At 48.0% G+C, this 1,455-nt stretch overlaps 1 protein-coding gene across 1 annotated transcript in view; it reads right to left on the bottom strand.

The window, feature by feature from the left end:
• Positions 1 to 369: 369 nt before the first annotated feature.
• The window catches only part of EMH_0078800 (SAG family member), a gene marked incomplete at both ends in the record, with an annotated part of 1,544 nt that continues 458 nt past the window's right edge, over positions 370 to 1,455 (bottom strand). The window contains 3 exons of the mRNA XM_013494123.1: positions 370 to 526; positions 635 to 862; positions 1,160 to 1,333. Coding sequence (XP_013349577.1) covers positions 370 to 526; positions 635 to 862; positions 1,160 to 1,333 — 559 coding nt within the window. The remainder of the gene's footprint in view (positions 527 to 634; positions 863 to 1,159; positions 1,334 to 1,455) is intronic.

Genomic DNA, 1,455 nt, shown 5'->3' with positions numbered 1-1,455 from the left:
AGAGCCTCTTCGTACCCTACGGTGCCTCGTCGCAATCTCCTTATAATCAAGTAAAGAACCCCTATGCTATCGCTTTCTGTAGCGACGTATTCTCTCAAAATTCCACTCAAACAATGGTAATCAATAACTGTACATTGCTTTTAAATTAATAAACGCTGTTTTCAACAGGGATTATGAGAATCCGTTGAATGCGATGCCGCTGCCACGGGGTGGTGGGCGCGGCGAAGCGAAGGTACAGAACAGCAGGGGAAATCAGCTGCTCTCTTAATTAACGTGCAGAAAGAAAACGGCAAACTCCCTATGTTCAATTGTCAAGCGAAACACGACAATGAACTTAACAATATGAGGCTAGCTCACTGTCTAGCTTCTCTATGCAGAGGCAAATGCCACTATAGCAGTTAAGCCTGCTACAAGAAGGGAGGGGACGGCAGCAGCTGCCCCGCCCTGGACAGGAGCTTTGAGGTCCTCGTCAGTCATTGCTGTCAGTAATGTTTTTCGTTCTTTGAGCGCTTCGTAATACTCCTTGCTGCAACGCAAAACCAACACATGAGGAAGCATACAGTCGAATTGCAGAAGCAGAAGTTGTGCTGTATCCAGCCCTCTCCTTGATTTAGCCCCCTCACTCAACACTTACTCGAAGGGAGCCTCGTTTGCCACCGCTGCAGGCTGCATCTCACAAACAAGAAATGTGACAGTTTTTTGAGCAGTTCGAAGCTCTTCTCCTCCTCCTTCCGTGCATGTTCCTACGCCGCAGCCAACTTTGGTGCTCTTAGACGAAAGAAGGCGTGCGAGGTTGGCGCCGGCGGGTTTCTGCCAGAACGTCGTCCACCCCCCATCATCTTCAGGGTACGACGGCAGCGCTCTGAGGGAAGAGCAGCAGTTGACATCGCAATACCATGCAGGATCAGCATTTAAATCAATTGGATCAGCGATGATGATGAAGATGAAGCGGGTCTGTGCCGGGCACGAGGTGTTTGAGAGTATGGCGGCTATGATTATGGAGAACTGTTCGTCACATTATCTTCTCCGCATGACATCTCTGTGCCGTAGTCTTTTGCCTTCTTTGATTTTGTATGCATTAGTTTAATGCCTTGTGCAATTACGCTGCATACTTGCTTGTGTGTTGATGTTGTGCTGCGGGCAGTAAAAATGCACTCACTCAAGTCCAGCTTGAAGAGCGTTCTGCACAGCTTCGCGATATTTCTGCTCTGCAGTTCCTGTGAGCTCTGCCAAAAATTTCGTCTTTTTCTGAAAATTCAAGCAGAAGCGGAAAATGTCAAATACATTTTCGCACTTATGCAGAGGTCCATAAACGTCTAAATGCGTATTTATGCTCGCCAGTCAAACATTTAAACGGTGGCTTTACTCACGACTTCTTCGATGGCTTTGTCACACGTAGCGGCTGGCACGCCAGATACCGTCGGTACTGATGTAGTCTTTAGATCTCCAGCCAGG

This window comes from Eimeria mitis, genomic scaffold, assembly GCF_000499745.2.
Source record: "Eimeria mitis Houghton genomic scaffold, Emh_scaff104, whole genome shotgun sequence".
NCBI lineage: Eukaryota > Apicomplexa > Conoidasida > Eucoccidiorida > Eimeriidae > Eimeria > Eimeria mitis.
The sequence above is the reverse complement of the archived record's forward strand: the minus strand, read 5'-3'. Positions and strand labels throughout refer to the sequence as shown.